Source organism: Mustela nivalis, assembly GCF_964662115.1.
Source record: "Mustela nivalis genome assembly, chromosome: 4".
In the NCBI taxonomy this organism is placed as follows: Eukaryota; Metazoa; Chordata; class Mammalia; order Carnivora; family Mustelidae; genus Mustela; species Mustela nivalis.
This window is the reverse complement of record NC_139023.1, coordinates 136,605,093-136,629,579: the sequence shown is the minus strand read 5'-3', so window position 1 is coordinate 136,629,579 and position 24,487 is coordinate 136,605,093. Positions and strand designations below refer to the sequence as shown.

General features: G+C 40.7%; 1 protein-coding gene across 1 annotated transcript in view; it reads right to left on the bottom strand.

Moving 5' to 3' along the window:
• The window catches only part of LOC309863902 (palladin-like), a gene marked incomplete at its 3' end in the record, with an annotated part of 214,018 nt that overhangs the window by 40,800 nt on the left and 148,731 nt on the right, over positions 1-24,487 (bottom strand). Inside the window, exon 3 of the mRNA XM_082729143.1 lies at positions 218-396. Coding sequence (XP_082585269.1) covers positions 218-396 — 179 coding nt within the window. The remainder of the gene's footprint in view (positions 1-217; positions 397-24,487) is intronic.

The window sequence follows — 24,487 nt, the reverse complement described above, 5'->3', positions numbered from 1 at the left end:
ATGTAGCTGAAATGTTTTCAATTAAAAGGAACGAATATTGACATTAGACATAGTTGAAGTATGCCCAAGTGTCAGAACTGTTCGATTCATATAAAATTTTCAGGAGAAAAGAGGTTGGAGTCATTATGTTGCTTGTTTTGGAAGAGCACATTCCCAGTGAAGCCTGACTCAAGCTCTCAGGTCCCATCTACCCCTTTAAATCACGCACCCCCCTTACCTTCAATGAACACCTCCGCAGATGTGCTGTCTGAGCCACTGGGGTTTGTAGCCAGGCAGGTATAGCGACCTGTGTCGTCCTCGAAGGCCTCCGCTATGATCAGGGTGTGGAGGTCCCCACCCTCACTGCGGATCTGAATATCAGGAGTGTTGTGTAGCTCCTTCCCCTCACAGAACCATCTGCAGGCCAAATGGAGGTCAAAGGACAGGAGAGAAAGAAAGGAAATGGTGATGTTTAAAATAATAAAGCAGAAGCAAGAGGCTAATGCCCTGTAATAAGATGCTCATTTCATTAAAAAAAAAAAAAAAAAAAAAAGATCTGTGTCAATGTTACTGAAGGAAATGCTACATTTTAGACCGTGAAATTAATGACTAGACAATTCCCCCAGGTTTTCTTTGTAAAGCATCTTGTACACTTTATCAACCTCGAAATAAGGGATATCGTGAAATGTGGAAAAACCATTTTAGTTACAAAACAAAAGGAACAGAAATTCAAAGTGTCTTATAAAATGTTTTATCGCAGATGCCCCTTACAACTTGATCATTCGGACCTTAAGAAAAATAGGAAATATAAACATTGTGCTCAAAATACCTCACGTATCAAGGGGAACGAGTCATTATATTAAAAAATCATAGGCAGCAATATTTTTGTTGACCCTGAGACTTTTGATCAGCTGAGCAGTAACAGATGTAATGATTTCCACATTTCTGATATTTATAAAACTTCGTAGCAGCTCGCCTGGCCTCCGCGAGGTAGGGAGACGGAGGCTGCGCTATAATTCATTCTTGCTGGTCAGCACTTTTCCTTTCCCAAACAACCAGGAAGGCGGTGTAGGAGGCTGCCAGCTGCCAGACGGTTTTAGCGCGCGCTTTCTCTCACGCTTTCCTTATTCCCCGAGCGCCTCAGACTCTCAACAGGATTTTCACAAAAAAACATAAAGCTGCCCTAACCCCCCCCCGAATGTGATTTATTTTTAAAGAAATATGTAGGAATGTGCCACTTAAAACTAAAGCACTGAGGTCTCTGGGACGGTATTGTCCATTTACCTCTTAATCGGCACTCGGATTTCCTGAGTCTCCTATTCTATAAAATTCTCTGGACTTTGCATCCTTTTGTAAAAATATGGCATCAGAGGCTAACTTTTTTCTGTACTTATATAGCATAGTTTAAATATATACCCATATTTAACCTGAAAATAAAACCAGTCTGCTAACACTCCGAGTATTAACTTGAGAAATTGTATTAAAAATTAAATATGGGTTACTCATCAAAGAACAGGTAAGACTTTGAGAATTAAAAGATAATTACTACCACCACCTGGTCAACAGAGCAGCCTCTGCAACACAGCACATATTACTTCTGAGATGGAAGAACAGGGCAGTATTTCTTAACTCTGGGGCATTTTGTAATTTCCTTTGTCTTTTTTAAGATTTTATTTATTTGAGAGAGAGTTAGGGAGAGCGAGAGAGTGAGAGAGTGAGAGAGGGAAAGAGCAAGAGAGAGGAAAAGGAGGAGGGGGGAGGAGCAGAGGGAAAAGAAGAAACCAACTCCCCACTGAGCAGGGCTCCCGATGCAGGGCTCGATCCCAGGACCCTGGGATCATGACCTGAGCTGAAGACAGATGCTTAACTGACTGAGTCACCCAGGCGCCCTTTTAATCACTTTTTTTTTCATTCACCTTCATAAAGTTGCACAGAACATTCCAGCCGAGAATCATCTTCCAGTTCCTTCTCTACTGTTCTCTTTCCATAGTCATAGACCAGATCTTCCCCCACGAGAACTGACTGTGGATTAAGTTAATGGATGTTGCCGTCACTGGTGAACTATAGATTCCTTCTTGATTCTGTATCAGATTAAAGCTCTTCCCTACATACATCAGTCTCTAAACTTCAGATCTGTCATTGAAGCCATTTATATACCTGGCCCTGATTCTATTTATCATTTTCCTATACAAATCCTCTATTTCTCTTAAATATTTGCATGGATTTATTATTTCCAACATAGTCCCGATGTAGCCCTTGCTGACCATCCTTTGCCTATCCTTTCTCTTCCTTGGAATTCTCTCCCGCCCTCTTCATTAAAGCCACTTAGGAACTGCTCTTCCTTAGAGCCAAGCCAAAAGCTCCTTCAACAGATTAAATCCAACTGAACATATGCTTGCTGGGCACCTTCTATGTAGAAAGTATGATTACATATTACAGGTAATAGAATAAAGCCTGGTGAACTGGGCAACTATTTGAGGATGGTCTTTATCTTCCATGGAAAAGATACAAAGTAACATTTGGTGGGAAAACAAAGCATGACAATACAAGAAAGGTTTCAAAGAGGGCAAGAGTAATTGCTTTGCTTAGATGTGCTTCATAAGGAAACCACTGCCAGCCACCCAAGGGAGTATGGTGTCCTGTCCTCTAACTCCCAGGCCAGCAAACCTACAGCCTATAGCCCCATCACCTGTTTTCATATGGCCCGTGAGCCAAGCAAGAAAGATGTTCATATATTTTTTTGGCAAAAAAATTAAAAAAAAGAAGAATTTGTGACATATGAAAGTTACATAAAGTTCAAATTTCAGAGTCTATCAAGGTTTTTTTTGGAACCCTGCCATGCTCATTCTTGACATATTGTTTCTGGCTCCTTTTGCATTATAGTGACAGAAGTGAGCAGCTGCGTCACAGTATAGGGCCCACAAATCCTAAAATATTTTCTATATGGACTTCAGAGAAAAAGTTTGCCAACCCCTGCTCTCACTTCTTGCTCTTCAAAGTGGGATCCTTGGTCCAGCAGCATCAGCATCACTGGTGAGTTTACCAGAAATGCAGATTTTTTTTTGTAATTTTTAATTTTTTAAATTTCTTTTCAGTGTTTCAGTGTACCAGAAGTCATTGTTTATGCACCACACCCAGTGCTCCATGCAATACGTGCCCTCCATAATACCCACCACCAGGCTCACCCAACTTCCCACCCTCTGCCCCCTCAAAACCGTCAGATTGTTTTGCAGACTCTTGATCCTCATCCCAAATCTGCTCAATCAGTTCAGATTCTCCAGGAGACTCACAGGCACACAAAGGGTAAGCAGTTTGGCTGGGTCTGTGAGGCGTGGACCATACCATCCCATGTTACAGAGGCCTGGCTCTCCCTCCAAGTTACTCACTTCTTTAGTATAGCAACCAGATCTTACATATCTTGTACCTCTGGTCCCTTGCACCTAACTGCATGTAAAATTATGTTCTGTTTCTCTTACCTCTGTCCTGAACAAATTTTAACATCTTTCATTTGACCGCTTTGTGACAGCTTCTGTATTATTTACTCACACCATTATTTGAGGCCTATTTTATTTATGCCTTATTTTCCCACCTAGGAAATGGACTTCCTAATTGCAGAAGAAAAAAACTTCTAAACTTTTTTTTTTTTTTTTAATTGAACCCCAGTGTATTGTATATTCCATGCTTTAAAAATGTGATCTGCAGGGTGCCTGGGTGGCTCAGTGGGTTAAGCCTCTCTGCCTTAGGCTCAGGTCATGATCAGGTCCTGGGATCGGGCTCTCTGCTCAGCAGGGAGCCTGCTTCCCTCTCTCTCTCTCTGCCTACTTGTGATCTCCATCAAATAAATAAATAAAATCTTAAAAAAAATTAAAATGTGATCTGCTCCTTGTTACTTCAGAATCTGCTTCCCATGAAAAACCAAATAGTGAAGGATCTGTGGACAAATAGATTTGGAAGATGCTATAGGTCTTACTTCTTGATGTTTGCAATTCACATTTTCTTATTAAAGGCCCTGAAAGTCCTGCAGAGAAGAAATTAAACACTGTCTAATCTAGTATTTACTCAACTTATTTGGCCATGAGATTCTAATTGAGCATTTTGCTCAATCATGTGAAAGCTGAAGAATGCTTTTCTAGCAGACTTTTCCCACAGAATCTGCAGTTTTCTAAAAATGAATTAAGACCAAATATAATCTAAGCAAAGATGGTACACGAAAGGTTGAAGAAACTAATCAGTAAGTGCAATAAAATACTTGAAATAGACTTTTTTTTTCTTTTTTTTTTTTTTAAGGTTTTATTTATTTATTTGACAGAGAGAGATCACAAGCAGGCAGAGAGGCAGGCAGAGAGAGAGGAGGAAGCAGGCTCCCGGCTGAGCAGAGAGCCCGATGCGGGGCTCAATCCCAGGACCCTGGGATCATGACCTGAGCCGAAGGCAGTGGCTTAACCCACTGAGCCACCCAGGCGCCCCTTGAAATAGACTTTTAAGATGTCAGAAAGACTAAGGCAACAACTGCATTTTCTGAGACAGCCTAACACCTATTTTGTCTTCTGATGTGGGTCCTCCAGTCTTCCACAACTGCACATGGTGGAACAGGTTGGTGCTTACAGACCATGAGACTGATGTGGTTTTTGCTTTCTAAGCGCTCATGCTATTTCTTCTCCAGCTCCATGAATAATATTTAAAAAGCCTCTCAGATTGGAACATACAGAAAACATAGTACAGAGAAAAAATGAAATTTGTCCATATTCAGCAATGCATCAAACAATTACTATGAGTCATTTCTATTGCACTGACACTCTTAGGAAAAGTCAGATTGTTCCTGATAGAAGTACCTGTCAAGTGACCAGTTCTATGTCATTAAAATGTTGTAAGACAGGGTGTGACTCAAGACAGGAAAAAACTGCAAATATTTAGATGGCAGACTCCCTGTAGCAACCAAAAGGGCAGCATGGTTCCTGGCCAATATTTAGATAAGTGTGCATTTAATTTATGATTGGAACCATTTGCACGTTGGCTGAGTAACGAGGCTCAAATGCGAGTGACTTCAGGAAAGTCGGCTAGCCTTCTTGGTTCAGGTCCCTCACATATATGAGGACATGAGACTCTACAGCCATCAAAATTGCATGATTCTAAGGTTCTTGGTGAAATGGAAGGGTTTTATATTCAGGACTGCACTTAAAGCATTTCTAGAAATGATACAGAAACTTCTTTGATGAAAGATCCAAGTAATTAATGACCTCTCTTCTATGAAATATACTAAATATGATAGAGCTTCTAAGATTATAAGGACCCCATGTTGGGTCCCTAAGTGTATCAATGGACTTATCCCTTGTCTTTATCACTACGCAATGCTACTTCGCTTTTCACCTTCTATTGAAATCCGTTCTTCATCTGCCTCTCTATCATGTAACTTTTTCCAGGGTAGAGACGTGGTGTTTTTGACTTAATTCACTAACTTAATAAGTGTGCTATATGTTCCAGCACAATGTTCAGTACATAGAATATATTAACCATGCCTTTTTATCTTCTGTATTTCTGAGGCTTTAGACATCTGAGCCTTGCTGATCCCAGAAAGTCTGCCTCTCCCAGGGCTAGGCAGTTCTTGGATATAGTAAATAGCTCCTCTAGGCTTACCTTTCAAATGAAAGCTGGACTCTGGAACCACATTCCCACTACCTCTTGTATTGGGCTCTCCACTCAGGGCCACTCCTGTCCTGCTCTAATCACCCCAGAACCAGAGGCAAAACACCAGGGGACAGCAGCCCCTAGCCTGCAGAGTTTGCTACAACTATTCAAACCAGCGGATCTTAAATGTGCTTACCCTGCTTCACCCATTCCTTCCTACGGAAACTACTATAAAGCTCTTGCCCATGCCCACTCCTCCCACCTCCCCCACCCTTTGCAGGAGGCACCTGGAGGTCCCCCTTGGGGTCCCACATGGCATAGCATGCTCTTTACACTTGGAACTGTGAGTAACAAACTACCTTTCAATGGCAGTCCAGTCGTAATCTGTTGGCCTCACCATACCTGAATAATAATAAAACCTACATTTTAAAGCACTGAACTAACCAAGAAGAATTAGCTTACAAATGAAGAAGAAAGGATTGAACAGATAGTTGAAATAGTACCTATTACAGTTTTTGCCTTGAGGCATATACAGAGAGAAGTGTATCTACTCTCCTACACATACTGAAGTGCATTTTTTTAAAAGATTTTACTCATTTTATTTGACAGAGATTACAAGTAGGCAGAGAGAGAGGAGGAAGCAGGCTCCCTGCTGAGCAGAAAGCCCGATGGGGGGAGGGGGTCGATCCCAGCACCCTGGGATCATGACCTGAGCCGAAGGCAGAGGCTTTAACCCACTGAGCCACCCAGGTGCCCCTGAAGTGCATTTAAAAAGCATAAAATTAAACTCAAAACAATCTAGTTCAAAAGACGAAATCAGCTTTGTCCATTCTTTCTTGTCTAACCTAAGATTTAAAGTCTAATCGGAGATTTAAAGTTTGATGCAGCAAAGTAGATGGATGAGATGTACTCAGGGCATGTTTGTTTTGCTAGATTTCTTTAAGGTCATATTTCCAAGTTTCCTGGAAAGGATTCAAAACTTTCGGTATTCTTCAAAGAAAAGGTAAACCTCAGGTTTGTTGATTACATTTTGATCTGAAGTTTTTCCTGTATTAAATTCTGGTTGATAAAGATATCACTCACACACACACACACACACACACACACACACACACACAGAGGAATATTACCTGGCCATCAAAAAAGAGAAATCTTGCCATTTGCAACAATGTGGTGGAATTAGCGTTTTACGCTAAGTGAAATAAGTCAGAGAAAGACAAATACCGTTACGATCTTACTCATGTGGAATTTTAGAAAGAAGCATGAACATACGGGAAGAGGGAAAAGAAAAAAAGGAGAGTGGGAAACAAGCCAGAAGGGATGCTTAACAATAGGAACAAAATGAGGGTTGGTGGAGGAGAGGTGGTTGGCAGATGTTCTAGATGGGTGATGGGTATCCAGAGGCACTTGTTGTCATGAGCACTGGATATCATCTGTAAGTGACACATCACTGAATTCTATTCCTGAAACGAATATTGCACTGGTAACTAAAAAATTTCAATTAAATCAATAAATAATAAATGCTGGTTGCCAGCGCTGCTTAGGAAAAGCAATACTGGTGCGAGAAGCTACAATGTTAGGTCTATAAAGATAGGACAAAACACAGGTTTGGTTAAATGCATGAAACAGGTAACGACATTGTCCCCTTTGCATATCTTGTGACAGACATCACTAGCTGATCTGAATAGTCTTTGCTAATGAAACCGGATGTCTCAGAATTCTCAGCATGGCTGTTTGGGCAGGGTACAAAGCAAATGAAGTTGAAGTCTAATGAAATAAATTTGCCATGCTCAATGTGGTCTCTTCTTGGAAGATACATTCTCCCTTTCCTCCAGATCCTAATTCTAGCTATTTCTAGTATAGGACTGGGGAGAGAATTTGGTTGAGAGAGAGCATATGGAGAAGTACATGATATAGCTGAGGAAGGCTACATAGGTAAGATTCCACTCGAGGACATCCCTGAACTTTTTAAATTCCATTTATTATACGTAGAAGCCATCGATCTAGTGGGTAAAACACCAGCCAGTGTATTGGAAAGTCAAAATCCAATTAACTACATTCCCATTTTGTACTTCTAATGAACTTCCACTTCAAGGAGACCTTGACCATACTTCATTTTAACAATAAAAATGGTTAAAATATATAACTACAATCTCATAGTTAGGAAGAGGACATAGTATTTGGGAACTATGATAACCATAAGGACTTACATAAATTTAAATCAAGAGAGTGAATATATATATTCAATGCCTATTATATGCCTTATACTTTGCAGATATGGCATTATTTCCCAAAAACCTTGTGAAATAGTTTTCATTTTACCTTTAGATATAGGCTGTTCTCATTTATGTATAAATTTTTTTTAAAAAAGCGTGAACAATGAAATCCAGATAATTTTCACAATTTCATTTCCTTTAATACATTTAGCTTCATCTTCCATCAAATGTTTTATTATGGGTATAAACAGATTTTAAAAACAGATTTTAATAAGGTTTACTGATTCTTCCTCTCTAATCTGGTGGAGCTGGTAAGCAACTATGAGATTTCCATGCAACGGGGAGCTGAGATTCAAACACTGAAAAATTACTGCAGCAAACCCTCCTCATTCAAAAGAACTTAAGAGTTGCTCATATAGGAGCAAGCCAGTTGAGACTGGTTGTCAGATTACAAGGTCATAAACAGGGCATGAAAATAATCTTATATTAATTATAAATAAAATGTAAAAGGGTTAGGAGATACAGTCATATTCATCAATCAATCACTTAATTCATTCTTCAAGGTGCTTATTGCACTTTGACTTGAATTCAGAAACTGACTGGTGGTACAGATGTCAGCTCAACTGAGTTTATTTCATGAGACAAGTAGTGGGGCAAAGTAGAGAGGAAAACCCAACTACAGACCTAGGAAATGAAGAATACACTTCATTTAATGAACGGAAGCTCTTTGTTCACATGGAAGGATGTAGTGTTTTCAAATATCTTTTGAGGGGTATCTGGGTGGCTCAGTGGGTTAAGCCTCTGCCTTGAGCTCAGGTCATGATCTCAGGGATCCTGGGATTGAGAGCCCCACAATGGGCTCTCTGCTCAGTGGGGAGCCTGCTTCCTCCTCTCTCTCTGCCTACCTCTCTGCCTACTTGTGATCTCTATCAAATAAATAAATAAATAATCTTAAAAAAAAATCTTTTGAGTTGGTTGGTTATGCCTTTATCCTTACAGATTAAGCTTGCTTTGGATAGAATACTTAGGTTGACCTTAATTTGTTGGCGAGGGGATAAATTTGATGAAGTTCACAAGCCTTAAAATTTTTTTTTGTTCATAGAAGGTAACAGGGAAAAAAAGAGGACTGTCTTTAAGCTGGCCCATTTCTTTATATTACCCTGTGCTGGGATTTTGCAATCCACATTGTTTTAATGTACGTATTTCTTTCTGTTGCATAATGTCTTTTTCTCAGGATCTTTCAAACACCCTAGCCTAAAAATGAGATGATGCCAAAAATTCAAGGATCATATTATGGCACCAGCAGGATACGGTAGGATTGAAATTCAAGGAGGTGTTTTACATAGAAAAGTTCAATATTTAATTGTTCACTTTCTACATTTCAAGGTGAGGTTAAAGGTAACCTCTGATGTGGTCAGAGCTCCCCTGCTAGAGGAGAGCGGCTCCATCTGACCGCAGTCACACCAACAGCTGAGTTGCGGATCAAAAGGGGTCACAAGGGTAACTAACTAAAATCAGGGGGATCACAGATGCTTTTGAACAAGTGGCTGTCTTTGAAAACTAACCATCTTTTCCATTCTTGGGCAGTGTAAGAGAATTTTAAAACTGACGTCCCTGATGTGACCTTACTTTTTTCCTTCTCTTATAACACTGGCAACTGGCCGTGGGGCTCAAAACTGTATTTTGGAGGGGGATGTACATCTGGGAAAGCTCAGAACACTCTGGTTCTCCAAGACAGGGCAAGATTGTTGATTCTTAGGACAATAAATTCAACTGCAAAATGAAAGGAGCTAACACAGCCACTGACAAAGTAGAATATACACTACCCAGCATGGTGTACAAATACTTCAAAAGTTTTTTAAAAAATTGCATATGGCATCGCTTGGTTTAAAGTTTGACTGGTACTATCTACTTGAATACTGTAATGTAAACAGAAATATAGATTTTACAACTGATGGTTTCAGTATCTTTCTCTTTTTGAACCACAACTATGTATCATAGAAATTTTCTGTGCCCTGTATTTTAAACATGAACAAGATTTTAAAATGAAAAAAATCAATTTATCAAATTTATAAAGCTTCATCAATGAATCTTGGCTAATATTTTCCCACACTGAGGAAAACGGTAAATCTTGGGAGTCTGTTAATATACAATGAGGTGCTTATTAAATAAAACTTTAAAGAACAGCTGAGTTTCTATTTTCCCCTACACCTCACTTTCCTTATCCTCGTAGAGAAACAAAGTTACACTGAAAGATGAAGCTCTATGTTTGCTGCCCAACTCCACTGATTTATACTTCCTAGAAAAATTATCTTCAAAGGGGTATCAATGATTACAGGAAGGCAAACTTAGCCGGCTGTTGCCCCCTTCCTAAGTGCAAGCAGCCATATGACTTTACAGAAGCACAAGATTGAAGAAAACTGAGGGAACTAGTTTTTTTAACTGCTGTTGTAATGGAAATCAAGGGGGTAGAGGAAAAAACAAAAAAACCCAGAGACATCAGTGGTTCAGCAAGGGTTCTATTTTCCAGGTGTTCCTTTCTCCCAAAGGAATAGCAGTGCTCTGCCATGAAACGGAGAATCACCAAAATTGGGAACTTATCCCCAAGGTGAATTTTATTTATGCCTAAACTTGAAGTCAGGCCATCTGTAAATATTGCATTTCATACATCCTCAATTAAACACCAATTAATTTTTATGGAGTATTTTTTGTCTTGTCACCAAGTATGTCTTAATTTTTTACATGTGTTCACGTTAACCGCAAGACACACCATGTTTATTCTGTCATGTGGATTTATAGGCAGACCAAAGTGAAATTAGTCCTCGTCTAAATTTACTACGGCTATAATTTTATGACTGCTTAGCTGGAAGGCCAATAGCTAAATTTGTGAGGACAACAGATGTACTTTAACCTTCTAGTCAAAAAGAGACCAATAAATAGATTGACTTTTTGAAATTCAAAGCCCAGGAAATGATAAAATAGCCTTTGAACAAAAACCAGACTCATGTCTACCAATTCTTTATTCTCATAATCATTCTATCTCCTAAGAAAGAAAGATAAAACAGGGTGGGAGAAGAGAAAAAGCAACCCAAATAAAATGGAACTTCCAAAATGACTTTATCTTGTTTTGGCCATAAGAGGCAGCTTCGCATTTGGACATTAACAGCATGTAGTGTTTAATCAGTATGCCTAAAAAACAACAATAAAAGTAAACAAGTCGAGTCTACAACCAAGTATTTGTGCTGCAGATCTGTTAAAATCTTAGACTGCTTTCAGTAGTGTCCACACTGGTGATGTAGTAGAAAGGACCTTGGGGCTGGGAATCGGTATCCAGGGTTCTGGTTTTACCTGGTCAACAGAGCAGCTAAACGGAATGTAATCCAGTTGTTCTCTCTTTCAGGGCTTGAGTTTATTTGTGAAATGTGAGGAATGAACTAGACCAGTGTTTCCTCAAATGTGTCCCAAGAAACTAGTTTCGCTGCAACTTGACAGATAACACAGAAAAAGGGGTTTGTTGTCCAAGAGGTTTATGGAGCAACGGGTTAAGCAAATTTAGGTATCTGCATTTACTACAGAACTTTCTAGAACTTTGACCATGCTGATATACACTAAATTTCCAAGAGAGAAAAGTGGCAGACATTATTTGACTATGGAACACATGTTTTGAGAACCATGTTGAAGGGCTAATGTTGCATGGCACACATTTTGGGAAAAACTGGGTTGAATTATCACTAGGAGTCCATCTAACTCTACAATAGTGAAATTTAATACCTGGTCTACATTTTACAACTACCTTTTCCAGTGTTCATGACAGACATCAGTAATAAGGCAAAACCTTCTTTCCCACTGGCTCTAGACTTAATTTCAGAGTCCTTCTCAATTGTGTTCTGGGCAACCACTCCCCATTGTTTAGATAAACTGGCCCAAGAGCTGAAACATATTCGCCAGGCTTGATTTAACTGTCTATGTTTATGAACTATTTTCTTAGACAGCAATCAACGTGAAATACTGAATGCTAACTCCCCATCTATCTTTGGCTGTTAACTCTAAGAATTTTCTCTTTGTCTTTCTTTTTTGGACAAGCAACCATTTTGCCATGGCACATGGAATTACTGGGAACCCTCCCCCCCCACCACCACCACCTTTTGGAGAATGCTCAGTGTCAATGTTTAAGATGACGTTCAAGTCAGGTCACGGCTGAGAAAGAAACAGGCTACCATAATTACAGGAACCCATGGGGACTGTGCCTGGTTAAGTCAGAATGTATGGTTGTCCTACTTAACTGCAAGAGTGCCTTGAAAACCTGATTTTTGGCTTATCAGGTTTTCAGTGGATATTTTGACTCTCTGCAGTATGATTCATTCCCAGGAGCAGACAAAAGTAAATTTCACAGTCTAGAGGGGAAAAGGAGGTTCCCAAATTTCCTGTCACTCATTCACAGATTCTCGTTACACCTGTTAAAAAAAATAGATTCATCCTTACCAACCCTCTATGCAGGCACACAACTAAGTCAGCATGACCTGACAAGTCACACTTCAAAGTTACCTATACTGTGAAAATTTGTACTGCATGTTTCCAAGCCTTCAAAGCGTTGAGGGAAAGAACGGATTAGAGAGAGAGCCTGAGAAGGAGAAACTGCATACATAAAACAGCGAGACGTGCGTATTCAGCTACTTTGTTGTTACAGTTATGGCAGGTAATTACTAGCTATTGTTGTAACTTGGAGTGCATTCCAAAGGAAATAAAATGGGAGATGTTTTATTAGACAATGCTGTCAGTCTCCTAGGCTTTTGGAACTTACCCATTGAGATACAATGATTACCTCAGAATTACAAAACCCAAAGAGGACTAAAACCAAACTAGGGACAGGGAACAAAGTCCTCTTGGTGTCTTCAACTCTACATAAATACAGAAACCCATGTGAAACAGGTCACGTACGGACCACTAGCAAGGCCGGTACTGATTTCCTCACATTTGACGAATAACTTTATTGAATGCCATTTTGTCCTCAACCGTGGAACAGCTTTCCCCCAAATCAAAGTTTTGGGGAAAGAAACAGAGGGTTTCACCTACAATTTTACTTAGTTCATTAGAACCTTAATTTCTTGCCTTAGTTTTGCTACCAGCTAATCACAATGAGGGTTAGTGGAGGAGAAAAACAGACGGAAGTGAGGATAGAAGACGAAGGGAGAGTACTCCCCTTTCTGAAAAAGCAGCAGCTTCAGAATGCAAAGGGCTTTGCTTCTCTCTCCTCTCCAAAGGAGCCTTTAGCTAACACTATGCTGGCTGACGAGGCCCCATCAGCTGAACCAAGCTCAGCAGGCAAGGGTGACTGCTGCAGCCTCCCATCAGATTTACTGGAGAATCTGACTGAGGCATAGGGGAGTTTGGTGGCTCCTCACACCATGTTCTGGCCCCGGCCTAGTCTAACAATGTTCAAGCATGGCTAGTGTGGTCCCCTAGGAACCGCAGAACAAACATGAACAACAGAGTGTGAGTGCAAGCCAAGTTCAACCATCCACGGGCCTTGTCAGTCAGTAACAACATACAGAAACTTGTTTCCTTTCTTTTTCCAAGATTTTCCCAGCTAACTCAGGTCAAAGCCACCCCCTGTTCTCAGTGCTTTTCCCTCGTTCTCATGCTGTGTTCCTTCTAGGTGACCATGCTTAGAGGCCAGCTTTCCAAGAAGAGCTATAATAAATGAAAGACCCAGAAAGGAAGGAACTCTTCACATTAGAAGACGAAAAATTAGGTCGAGAACGAACCCTCCTGTGAGCAGCCAGGGCTATGTGCCCCATGCCGACTATCCTATCAACTAAAAAGTCAATGTTTCCGGGACGCCTGGGTGGCTCAGTGGATTAAGCCACTGCCTTCGGCTCAGGTCATGATCTCAGTGTCCTGGGATCGAGTCCCGCATCAGGGTCTCTGCTCCACGGGGGCCTGCTTCCTCTCTCTCTCTGCCTGCCTCTCTACCTACTTGTGATCTCTCTCTCTGTCAAATAAAATAAATAAAATCTTTAAAAAGTCAATGTTTCCATCAAAATGTTGAGTCACATTTTACACACACACACACACCACCTACGATTCACCCACACACATGAAGCCGAATTAAACATCTGACCTGCTCCTTGAGTCAACTTCCTGAGAGAGTCTTAAACACCCTGCAAAGGTTGCTTTGCAAACTGTCTTCCTGATTCTGATTCACACAGGTTAATTCTCTAAACAGCATCCATCTTCCTCTCCAAAAGGTGGATCAAATACCTACTTGCAAGTCTGTAGAACCGTGAGGCATTTCCCCAGAAAGCTGTCTCCACTGCTTCCCCCGAGATCCTGGGTGTGTGGAGCTGGAGCTGGAGCTGGAGCAGGGAGGGGCCTCAGGTGTAAGAGCAAGAACAGGAAGTCTGGGCTAATTATACCTTGTTTTATTTGGCTATTTGAATAACAAATAAACTGGCATGTTTCATTTCAGTTGGTTTTTCAGAGCAAATCACCTCAGGCTGGCATTGCATTCTAATTAGACTCGATTTTTTTAAAGCATTAAAATTAATGTTATGATTGCATACAGACGTAAATATTTTTCTTTGAAAAATAGGGATTGTTGTGATGAAAAAAATCTCTTTTCTGATTAGAATCCGAGCACTCAGTACCTGCCCACATTTCATCAGTTAGTGTTTATACCCCACATTCCCCAAAGTTCCCTTGATGGCACAACACAAAACTTCCAGAAATTGGCTTCAGAGACACTTAGAGACTCGGCAAAAGACAAAACCAAACAAAGCTCTAAAACTATTATGTGGTAGGGAAAGGGGGTGGGGAGCCTTTAGCATAGGATATTCACTAGTTAGAGGAACTTAGAATAGTTCCTTTATACTTGCACAGCAAATAAAAATGCAACTTTTTGTCATTTTAGTATGCCACCCATAATAATGGCTACATGAATTTGCTGTGCCTGTATGTCCAAAACGTGTCTTGTGGAGCAGGATTTTCATGCTCAGAGCTCAGCCCATGTATATCAGGATACCTGATGATCTCCTCCTTAGCCACTTCTCTCTTGGGGCTCCTCAAGAATTGCTTGTGACAAGGGAAAGTGACACTTTCCTTTCAGCCCGGGTACACTGGGAGAAAGCCCTTCTGTACTGCCTTTTTACTCTGGCAATTTGGAGATGTTGGGAAAATAAACAATCACTGTGCTAGAAAGAGGTGGAGGGAGTTCATGCTACACATAAACGCTGTTCCACACTTAATGCCTTTTCTCAATTCTTTTGGGCAAGAATATCCTAGTGTCCCTTCAGATTTTACTGTTCCACTGGTCCATAGTTTCTCCAGGTTATTTGAAGGTAGGCTTAAAAATACTTGTCCAGGTACTGTATTAAGTCAATTTTGAAGGATCTAAAAAAAATTCCCTGTGGATTCTTATGGCTAAAATTATTCCCTATGTCCCCAAAGGTGGAATAGATTGGAATGAGTGAGTTCCCTGTCACTAGTTATATTGAAGATGGAGGAAAATAGGCAGGAACCTTGTAGGGAGAATTCAAGAACTGGATGGATAATTGATTCAGAGTCTATGAGGGCTGGTGCCATGATCTTTCTTTTAGCAAACAACTGACAGCTGACACTTGAAAGTGGGACAAAACATCTAATGCCTGGTGTGCTGAAAGCTAAAGAATGGCATAATCCTCTTAATTATGATGCATTTACTAGATTAGCCTAATTTAATCAAGATAACTCTCCAGGTTTCCAAGGGCTTTTTAATTAGGATAGTTTACTGGGGATATATTAGCTTTTAATGGAACTTACGTTCACACAAAATGCTACATTTTCATGTTTGCAAATGGTCACAAGATATACGTATATTTTTAAAAATATTTATCTGTTTTAGAGAGAGAGAGAGAGTGCATGAGCACAGCGGGGAGATGGAGAGAATCTCAAGCAGACTCCACACTCAGCATGGACCCTGATGCAAGGCTCGATCCCTTGACCCTGAGATCATGACCTGAGTCAAACTAAGAGGTGGACACTTAGCCAACTGTGTCAGCCAGGAACCCCACAAAATGTTTTTAAAAACTGATTCATACCTTGTACAAAAATCTGGGTTAACAGATAACACGAGAGTATTTCCTCTAAAAGAAAGACTGTCTAAATTAAATCGTCTTCATCACTCACTTGCTTTGTAGTAAAGTTTCTACTTCTTCTTTGCTCAAGTTCACATTTTAGTCTTATGTTATCGATTGTAGAACCTCTAAAAATGTCTAAAATTCTAATCCAATGAGACACAAGGTTTCCAAAAGCGCATTGCAGAACTTTCAAAGAAACTTTTTAAATTCTGCCATTTAACTGAAGAATGATTTTCATGAAATTTTGCAAATACGTTTTGACAGTTTTCTGAACATCCTCCCCTTCCCCCCATGTTTTAATATCCTTTTGTAGTTTTCAACATTCTTCTTGAGGAAGAATCACATACCACCCAAAGAGGGCAGAAGAAAACATGACTTCTGCGTGGGGCTGGCACACATAAAAGTATGTGTTGGGAGAGAAAACTGTTCTCTGCACAAGGAGCTCCCTGCCATGCTCATGCCGTGAAGAAGACTTCACAAGCTCCACCAGCTTCGCCAACATTCCCACCCTCAGACCCAAGCCTCTGGAGGGGGCGCCGGCCTTCCAGCCTCTGTGTGGTGTTTCATCTGCCTCTGTCCCATCACATATTATCTATTCTTGGTGTTGAGAAAGAACAACAAAACCGGACACGGAGAGAAAACCAGCCCTTGACCTGGTTGTGCAGAATCACTGTTTTTAGCTCTTTATGTTTGTTCAAAAGCAACTCTCCTGAATAAGATGTCAATATACATAATATGTAGACACTTGATAATCATGACCTCCCATTTTTCTAACTTACCCTCCTGTCCCCGAGGAGGAGGAGAAGTTCCTCCCACTCCCCCGACCTCTTCTTGTAAAGAAAGTATCACTAGGATTTCTAAGTAACTAAGAACTGAAGTATTAAGTAGCCACAAGATTCTGGTGGAATTAGAGATTTTTCTCACCAGTAACTAGAGAGTTAATTGTGGACATTACAAAGAACATCTTAAATCTGTTGCCAGGTCATTTACTGCAACATTAAAAGCTACAAGAATGAGTTTGCCCCGTACCCTGGGGTCTAATAATGTAATTGTAACTAGTATACTGAGGAGAAGGAACAGTCTTCTAACACTGCTTTAGAAGTGATTTATTGATCCCTGCACAATAATTCTTCAGCAATTCACAGAACCAGAATTTATAGATTTAGTCCTAACTTCAGGAAAAACTGACTTCACTCTTGAACCATGTGCCTTCTTGCATCAACCTTTGAATTGCAATTAGCTAAGTTAAATAGTGATCCTGAAAAGGCCTTCCTCCACCACTCACCCCCAACAAAATGCATATACTTTATATAAAGGAGGAAAGAAAAGGATCCTTAGACAGCATTGATCTACACATATGATTATGCAGAGTTTGTAGGCTTCTTAGTGGAGGTGGGGGAAGGAGTTTTCCAAGTGCGAGCTATATGAACATCTAAAAGGAAAATGAATACATTTTAAAACACAAGCTAAGACTCCTATAAATTGAAAACTGTTGAAATTAATAAGGGAATATGAACTGGTATGATCTTTTAAGAAGAGAATCTGGCACCGCTAACATTTAGAATACACATGCATTTGACCCAGCAGTTTCCCACTGGAAAGTTATGCTTTGCTATGTCCATACAAGGGCACAAGATACATGAAACATGCAAAAATAGGGATTTCGTTTCTGCACTTTTTAAGTAATAGAAAAACTCTCATCTTGCCCTAAATATCCACCAAGGAGGATAAAAACAGCAATTCCATTCCAGTATTCCACAAAAGGAAATACTACGCAGCCTTTAAAAGGAACATTGGGTGAGGCTGTCAGAAATTACGTTGTCCAGTAACACCACCACAGTGTTTGATGAACAGTAAACCTCTGGAGAGTTACTTATTTAAGAAACTTAAAACTTTGAAGTTATACTAAGAGGAGGGACAGTAGCTGAGGGAAGATAGAGAAATTTCACTTTTCATATTGGAGCTTCCTGTAGATTTTTTTTTAAAACCACAAGCAAATATTACTCTACAAATATTACTCTATAGGTGTTAAATTTATTATAATGTACAAAAAATAAACCTACAGAAAAGCATGATATTTGAATACCCAATCTAGGCAGCATTTTAAAAGCTGAAAAAAAAAAAAAAAGATATGCCTTTTAGGACAATTATGCTCTATTAAAAGATGCTTGCATTATTATTTTATCATTTGTCAACTACTGGGGTCTTTTTACCCCTATTTTATTTGTACCACCGCATAAAGTTGTTAGGAGGATTAAACACAGTGACGCATGGCTAACATTTGGCTCAAGGCTTGATTCATTTTACTCAAAAAGGTTAGCCAGCTGTTATTTCTTACAAAAGCTAAGGGAAGTGTACATTGTGAGGGCACAGAAAGCAAATTAAGAGAAGTGTCTGCATGGGGGCACCTGGGTCGCACAGTCGGTTACGCCTCTGACTCTTGGTTTTTGGCTCAGGTCCTCATCTCTGGATCCAGAGATTGAGCCTGGCTCTGTACTCAGTGTAGAGTCTGCTTGTTCCCCGCTCCTCCCCCTACACCCCTCTCCCCAGTGCTTTCTCTCAAATAAATAAAGTCTTTAAAAAATGTCTCTGGGTGTATGCAACTGCATATCAGTGTGCTTTTGTTCCTTTTGTTCTTATTTGAGAGCCTTCCACTCGATCTCGGTTAGAAATATGTTTGTAACATCTGCCCTTAATCTTTAAATCTATCTATAAAGCTTCCCACAGTGGAGAGCCACTGTGAACTTTCTAAAATCATAGTCACACTAAGAATTAAATGGACTTGATTAAACAGAAATTTTAGCATGTTGTCTTCTACACTTAAGTATTTAATCCTAAAGCTCAATCTATTAATGCAAAAAGATGCTAAAAAAACCAAATTCACACCTGCCAGGGATTATCTCATCTTGCTTCAGACAGTGGGTGAAAAATGCCACAGTGACCATAAGCGAGGATCTGTAAAATGTGACATGTTAGGGTTATATTCTGCTGTGTTTCCTTAACGACCAAGCAATAGCTTATAGGAAAGTTCTTGGCTCTGCTGAGTCAGTGTCCCAATAACAAAGTGTCTTTTAACCATGAAGTGATGCTTGCAAAGGTCAAATGAACCTAAGTTCATCTCCCCAGCAACCTCTGAGTTGGATCTTCAAAAGTCTTGGCCTTATGAAGCAAAATGAAGACGTGGCTATGGAGGAGAAAACAGTGTGTCTACACACATGCAGGGTTTACTCCACTGGGGGGAGGGACAATAATCACTTAAACTACCACAGAAATAAGATAATTTCAGAGAGGGTGGCACCACGAAGACAGCAGAACACAGCCAGAGTGATCTGAACTGTGTTAGGTAGGGTAGCTCCGGAAGGGAGTGAGGTCATTTCATGCTACGACAGTCCAGCGTTCTTCACCAAGATTGTGCAAGAAAAATAGATAGCACATAAAAAGAACATTCACGAAGAGACCTCGAAAGCAGATCCTTGATGCAAAAGTGTTCATGCCAAGACATTCACTAATAACGGGCATTGCGTCACCTAGCTCTAAAGGGGCTCCTTCCCCATGTTGGATTTATTAGGACTAACTGGCAAACCTCTCACCTTCTGGACAAATAGAATTTATACTTTCTTTCCTGAAACATTCTCTCAGATTAATTTATACCCATAAAGACCCCACCCCCCAAAAATGTTCACTTATGACTTACTTTAGAATTCAAGTCTCTCTCTACAGTGAAATGGCCCATTTTCTCCCACCATTATGCCACAGAGTTCTAATTTTTCTCTCTCCAGCTGTAAAGCAGCTGTTTCTAATGCCTATGGACAGATTTCAAGTTTAAGCGGCTATTACATTGTGAGCATTTCTGGAGTAGTTTTTACAAACTGTTGAGCATTCGCCTTCATCTGAAAAGTCGGGGTGGGGGGGCTCTGGTGACTAGGAAAAGCAGAAGAGAAGTAGCTTATAGGATTGTTGGTTAAGAATAGCCTCTGGTACTCTCTGGAGCATATGAGCTCTTTATAAGAAGCAGACAGACCCCCAAACAGGAGAGCATTCACATTCAGTCACCTCCAGAAGCTGTCCACGACTGCAGAAAAGGATGTGAAGGGACAGAAAGGGAGATGAGCAAAAGGGGGAATGATACACCTTGTTCTAAGTGTACAATCTCAATAAATAATCCGTCGTTTTTAAAAACAAGTGCTAAATGCACAGAAATTCCTTTATCTGAGGAGTACACGGGAATAGAGTGATTCCATGGAGGAGGGGAGAGGACTCAAACACCTGCCTGGGCTTTCTTCCCGCAGCTACTCCTGAGGCCGTGTGTCCCCCTCCCCTGTTCGCTGTTCAAGAGGTCAGTTCACACACAGGTTTATTATTATTGGGATCTGCTGTTATGATTTGCCTCACAGCAGCCTTAGGAACATCTTTTTTTAAAAAAAATATTTTAATAAGTAATCCTGATCTGAAGAAAAAAAGGGAAACATATATTCCACCGTAGTAACTGAGCTGGAGTACCTTTTTCGTGATATTCTGAATTGTAGTCAATACAGTCTGTCAAACTTATCTGAGAAACTTCGCTCAGCGAACCAGATCCTTCTAAAATCTTAAATGTCTGAGAAAATAACTCTGATCTTTACTTTTCAAGACTTCTAGGTTTAAAGGGCTACGGAGTGCAATTCTTTTCATATTGGATGATCAGTGAGGCACCTTTGAAGCTGGTTGAAGGAATGCACAATAGAATGGATACGGTTTTTTCTTTGAGTGGTGGGTCTTTCCATTGTTTTTCCTTTCTCAAGCTGTTCTTGCTCTGCAAATTGAGGGCAGACTATGTTTTCACAATATTTTATGCATAAGTATTCTTTTATGTGTTATTACCATAAATACCTTGATTTAGTAGTGTTAAGGACCGAGACTCCAGCATTTATATCATTAGGTGGAGAAGTTCCCTATATTTTTAAATGGTATTGTTACCAGAAAAGTATAAATAAAAGTTATGTGTTGTTCAGTGCTCTGAATTCTTGAATGATGAGACTTACATAGGTATCCCGATGTTCTGAGACTTCCTAACGGTAAGACATTATGGCTGCCATACTATTTATTTTGTGGCAAAAGGAAATGGGCTGTTTCTATAATCTTCACTTGGAGCCATGGAAATTAATCTTATGCCACTTCTATCAAGGGGAAACCAGAGGCCTTCAGCTATGTAGTGGCGGTGGGCCAGATCTTGATTCATTCTTGGAAGTCTCATGTACACCATTTCACAAGTGATACCTGGAGACCACTTTAAGTATATTTCATTTTGGTGTTAGCATTGGTTCTGCAGAGAATAATGTGTCAGGGGTGGGTGGTAAAGTCGTAAATAGGGACTGATGGACTGCTATCTCCAAAATTAGAGCTGTGTGCTCTCCACACACTTGTCAAAGCTTGGCAACGGAGCCTTGGGCTTGGCCCAGACTGGGACTGGAGTCCTGCTGTGGAAGCAGATTGCTGGTGGCCCCGGAGTCATCTGCATCGGTACCAAAGGGAATTGAGCACCAGTACTCCAGTCTGTGGGTCCTACCTTAGAGTATCACCTCCCAGCTCTCTACAAGGAAGCCCCAGGGCGACTAGGAGGTCGAGTGGGTGCAGGAGGGGTGCAGGTATAACATCTGACCCGGGTCCCTGGCCCTCTTCCTTCTTCCTAAGTATGTGTGGGAAGGCTGTGGTGCCTTCTGTCAGGGAGAGGTTGCGCAGGACCTAGGGTCTGCTTAGGTGAAGCTACCTGCTGCCATCCCTTGAACAGTGGCCAGGAGACCACTCTGTCACCTGGTGATGAAGTTGGCTTGCTGCCCCAGTTTCTTCTTAGAATAGCAAATAACACACAAGGCTCAGCATCCCTGTGAGGTCGTCTCCTAGTTTTTAATAATTCCTTGTATTTATTTAGTGCCTTTTCCTCTCCCCAGAGCTAACTCCAAGAGTTTTCCATATGTTACTTCAATAATCCTCATTACAGCCCCGTGCCTGAGTTGGTTAGAAAACGGTGCTAATGGGGCCAAGGTCAGCACTCAGTCTCTCACGAGCCCCCTGTGAGCAGCCCCATTTGCACAGAGAAAATCTGTTTCATGGTCTTGCACTGCACAACTAACCATAACCAATTATTTTAAAAAGCTTACAAGAGGCCACAAAGATAACAAGTAACAATAATAACAACATTGAAGGAGTGCTCACTCTGTGCCAGTGATTTTCTATGTGATATGTGCTTGTTATATATAAACTAATTCAGCTCTCCCAAAAACCCCTAGAGGAAAGTACCCATTGGTAGACCCATTTTAAAGAAGAGGAAACGGAGGCCTAGGGGAGTTCAGTAACTTGCTCAGGGTCACACAGGAAATGGCAGGTTAGGGGTTTTAACTTCATCCATCTGCTTACAGGGATCATACACTTAACCACATGACTCCATACCGCCTCCAGAGAAGCGACACCGTGGATGGCACAACTCAGAGCACAAATTCCTCATCATATCAGTACATCAAACATAACTGAGTAATACAGAAGACCAGGTGGGGAGCTGAGGAAAGGGACACAGCTAACATCTATAGGGTAGTACTAACACTACGCTTCAGGTGCTGTGCTACGCATACTACAGGCATGGTCTCCTTAATCTTGACAGAAACGGAGATGGGTACAACTGCCTCCGTTTTATAGACCAGGACACTGAGGGTCAGAGAGACATAAGTAATTTGAATAGTGATATTCCAGCTGGAAGAGCCAGTATTACAAAAGAAACAGGCCTGCTTCTTTAAAAAAAAAAAAAAAAAAAAAAAAAAAAAGATTTATTTGAGAGAGAGATGGATGCAGAGTGCATGCCCGTGCATGCGAGCAGGGGTAGGGGTAGGGGGAGAGGGAGAGAGAGAAGCAGGCTTCCTGCTGGGCAGGGAGGATGACGGGACTTAATCCCAGGACCCTGGTATCATGACCTGAGCTGAAAGCAGATGCTTAACTGACTGAGCCACCCAGGTGCCCTGAAATAGGTCTGCTTCTAATGCATATGCTATTTGCATGGAACTTCAGGTGGCATTCCCAACTTAATGAAAGGAAATAACTCAGTATGTGAATAAGATATAGAGGTCTAGATCTGGAGGGAGCTACCATGAGTGATGGTATCCAGGATTAGAGCCCCACTTTTAGACTTCTGCTGCTACATCCCCTTTCCTGCAAATATAAAATGGCCATCTCTTGTGGTCCTACTCATACATCACAGTCAAACTGAAAATGTCAACTCCTGTGGCCACAGAGGCAATGCTGGGCAACAGGAGAGAAAAAGAGGTTTTGTGCCAGAAAAACAGGGCTACCAGAACCTACCATATTTGTTTATTAGGGGTATTCAATGATATAGCCTATGTAACCGTTGTGAAAGAGTCAATGCTCAACAGATGTTTAAAAGATATCAATACCCAAAGAGCTCCTGTCTGTCACTTAAAGCCAACAGGAGTGACTACTTAATTTTTCCTTCTCTGAAAGCACTAAATGGTTTTGAAAGAAAAATGGCCTCCAGATAGCACAGGCTCTGGCCTCGGTCATACCTAGGTTAGAACCATGGCTCTGTCATTCCTCCTTGAATTTCTGTGAAGTATTTCGCTTTTCTAAACTTGTTTCCTAATCTGGAAGATGGGACAATAATGGTACTTATGACATGGGACTGTTAGACTAAAGGAGAGAATAAATGTAGAGTCTCCCAAGCAGACCTTAGTAAAGGCTAACTCCCATTACTGTCAAAGTGAAGATCTTCATGAGAAATTACAATGTAAAACTCTGCTTTTTCCTCCCAGGTTTTGAGAGATCACCCGGTATCTAGAAATGGGAGTTCCCTTATGTTGTCATCCTGTTGCTTTAGACACTTGTAACCAGTCTGCTTTCCTAAAAGTGTTTAGTGGAGGGCAATTTTGCTTTTTCAGCAGACCAGGTTTCAGAGCGCTCTGGCAGGATGCGCTGGCCCCTCGATCAATAGCTCAGCAGATATTCATGTTGATCCATATCGGTTGTAGTAATGAGCACGGGTGTATTGGAAATCAGATGTGGCATACTGTACACTCACAATACAATAAACAGCAGTGAGATCTTAAACAGGGACATTCTGCATAGTGTGCTGTGATAACCGTTAATGCTGCAAATACCAGTTTCTGGATTGCAAGTTCCTTGTAGCTTACATATCAAAACCAAAAGAAACAAAAAAACCCCAATTGTTTCCTGTGCATTATCCTCGAGTCAGACAACACAATCTGGATATGAATTCCACCCGAAAGCAATACTTCCACTGTGGTTAGCAAACCAGACTGCTTTTCTTTTTGAGTTTAACTTGACCTAATTAAGGATGGGGGTAGAATTTTTCCCATAAAACTCTGAGATCCTTTAACAAGTCATTTAACATCAGTGTTATTCTGTAACTTGCCTGGTTATAACATAAAAGGTAACAGTTTATTTCAGGAAAACTTCAACTTTCATGGAGGGTCAATATTCTAGCGCTTTAAGCCTGGGCTCCAACAAGGCTCCAAGCAACCCTTTCCCCAAATGTTTTGCTAGATTCTCACA